Below are 3,149 nucleotides of genomic sequence, written 5' to 3'. Positions count from 1 at the left end.
AGGGAGCTCTTCTTAATATTTTGACACCAAAATCATGTCGATACACCTTACCGACTGCGAGTAAAGCCACCCACGCTTTAACTTGACAGACTGTATTACAATAATTATTAAGTAATGATTGTTGAATTGACAATAAGTAATTATTATTTAAGTTATCGCTGTTGGCACTGCCAGTGATAAACATACAAAACCACCAAACATTTCCTTGGTAAAGAATAATCAATCGAAAGTATAATAAGCATGCCGGGTCGATCTGTCATTATTTTAAGGTTATGTTCAGATTCACCTGTTTTCCCTAATCGCTGTAAGTAAATATAGGTAATGTCAATTGAAAGTTTACGCATGTAATATTCCATTCACTTTATTTAAAACATATCCTGTCTATTCATAACATAACTGTTATTATGCCGTAAATAAGCGGTAAACACAATTCACTCTTCGCCCATTGGAAGCTCAGAATATTATTACTATTTTATAGTATTTGTCACTCAGCAGACATTCCATAATGTTCTTGGCACACAAAAAAAATGAAGTTCAGTTCTCAGTTTACATGTCTTATTTCATTATTAATTAAACACTTTTATTATTTATAATTACTATGTAACATAACCTACATTGTTTTGACACTTGTATCCATTTGAAGTTTCGAATTCAACCATGGAACCTAAGATAAACTCGATCCGAAGATGCACGGACTTGACCGAAGGGCCGATCCTAATGGAACTTTAAAGGCACGAAATATGTAAATACCTCTGTATAATGGCTTCTCTCCTGCTGTTGTTCAATTCGGGTAGCATTCGATTTGACATGTATGTAAGCCCCAGCGTGTCTTATTTACGTATTTCTAACGGCTTAGGGGATCCTTCTAGAACGTTACAATTTTTATATTTTTAAGGGTTATAATCGTTGAAACCCATAGATTCTGAATTTTAAAATTAAAAATCACTAAATTAATAATTACAAATTGTTCATTCATCAATTTTAATCTTATTTATGATCCGAAAAAGGTTCGACCAACTCAGCCAAGGCAAGGCTCGTCTGGAGTCAAACTCAAGTCGAAGCCTTTTTCCTCGGGTAGGTTTTGGTGGAAAATGGATTAACTGTTTTTGGATATGTCATCATTCTTTCAAGAAAATGAGGATTCAGCTACAGGCCGATTTCATATTAGACTTAAACAGTGTGTTATCTGTTCTACACGAGAATTGCATAATTATGAAAAAAGGCGAATGCATCTACGGATGCTCTATTTCAATATCTAAATTTCTGGTCCATAGTTAAATCGCTAAGATATTAACTAGTAATATCTAGATATTCTGCGCTGATATCTATTTTTTCAGTGTAAGCTGTCCAAAAAATATCTGATCGAAACTTTCTAAATCTGTCCTTTAAGCTTTTATTTTCTTTTTAGCACAGATTTTGAAAGTTAAATCTCGACTTCATGCTTCCAGCACTAGGCCCTCAGAATATAAGTCCTGATTTGATGCTTTGAAAGTAAAGTAAACGTGTTACTTTATTTTGTGGTAGAACATGGGGAAGACGCAGGTACGTGCATTTGCGCAATCATATGCAAACACGAATGTATGGGCGTGATTCGAGCGTCTCTCAGTGCAAGTCTAGGCGTAAACGTTAATACGCCTCTGGGCGTGTAGCTTGTTATCGTTTTCGCATATAACGCGAGAGGATGAAATACTTGGATGCTGAACACAATACGAGACACGAATATCGATCAACGTCCCTTTGCTTTGGATGGTTTAGAATACATAGTCCAAATCGTGGTGAACCAAGATTGCAAATTTACTTGGTTGTCACGTGTAATTTACCTTAGTCAATTTTCATATACAGGACAACTATTAAGGATATGATGCACATAATTCTCAGCCTGAACTGCTTCCATAATCACTGAATAGTTATATAAATTCTCTCCAGAGGGGAGCCTAAATTTCCACAGAAAAGGCGAAGAGAGACACAGTGAGCATGAATTATCAAACCATGTCCCAAACTTAACTCAAAATTAAACTATGCTCGAGCTTTGGCAACTGAATAGAAGTGTTGATGCACGGAGAAAAGTTTGCATCATTTTGCGCTTCTCCGTGTAGAAATGTAAATCAGGGCACTACCACGTCCTGATAAGGATGTCTTATTTTATTTAAGCCCCGGATACGTAAATCCCATCTGGCCCTAGTGGTGTTTCGTCACGCTCGGAATGAGAAGGGCAGTATGTAGCCAACCTTAGATGGTCCGTATCAGGTAACCTTTCCTGTGCATTTAAAATAAGTACGGCCCTTCTCCGGGCCGTATATATATTTTCTATTAAATTCCCTAAATTCTTATTTTTCAATTATAATCTAATAAATGATGGACTTCAGCAGGAAAAGCCAATAAAAATGTAGTTGATACTTAAATAGGTAAATATATTCTATTTTAAAACTTTGAATAGTTCACACCATAAATAAGTTATATCCCTATATCGTAATATAAAGTACTTTATATATCTATTTTTTGTAACTTTGGTTAAATTTTTGTTAGACTATAAATCTTTCAACAAATGTTTTTATAAGAAATGTTAACAATTGCAAAATGAAGCAATACGTTATGCAATCATTTTTTCAGTCTAAGTTCTTACACTAGATTATTAAATATGGCAATGTGAAATACTGACATAACAATATTTAAATTATTATGTTAATAACTCAGACTCATTTTCGCTGTTTGTTTCCTTCTTTCGATCTTGAAGTGGGTACTCTGGATCTTGATCTTCCTCTGGATCATGAAATTTCTCGGCCTACCCCGAACTGCTTTGTCGCTCAGCCTGTTTTGCAAAGCAGCTCTTTTCTGCCTTTCGCCCTCCCAGTTCTTAGCATTATTAAAAACTTTGCAAATTAAACTGCAAATGTTATACTCAGTTAATGGCTTTTCACCAGGACGTCCGTGAGTCGGTATAATCACACCTGAAAAAAAGAAAAAAATTATATGTATATTTTTGTTCTTAAATAACACAGGCCAACAATTCTCAGAACCAGAGACCAGACCTACTATACCCGAAGGTATTCACCCCCAAGCCCGGTAACTTTCGAGCCAAAAAGAGCCAACTTTCGAGCGGCCAAAAAAATTTAATTACGCGTATTGGTATGATAATGTATACTAAGGGG

General features: G+C 35.4%; 1 protein-coding gene across 1 annotated transcript in view; it reads right to left on the bottom strand.

Moving 5' to 3' along the window:
* Positions 1–2,682: 2,682 nt before the first annotated feature.
* Positions 2,683–3,149, bottom strand: part of LOC117178645 — a 7,145-nt gene continuing 6,678 nt past the window's right edge. The window contains exon 6 of the mRNA XM_033370069.1: positions 2,683–2,948. Coding sequence (XP_033225960.1) covers positions 2,683–2,948 — 266 coding nt within the window. The remainder of the gene's footprint in view (positions 2,949–3,149) is intronic.

Source organism: Belonocnema kinseyi, chromosome 8 (genome assembly GCF_010883055.1).
Source record: "Belonocnema kinseyi isolate 2016_QV_RU_SX_M_011 chromosome 8, B_treatae_v1, whole genome shotgun sequence".
NCBI classification, from domain to species: domain Eukaryota; kingdom Metazoa; phylum Arthropoda; class Insecta; order Hymenoptera; family Cynipidae; genus Belonocnema; species Belonocnema kinseyi.
This window is presented reverse-complemented; position numbering and strand designations above follow the sequence as displayed.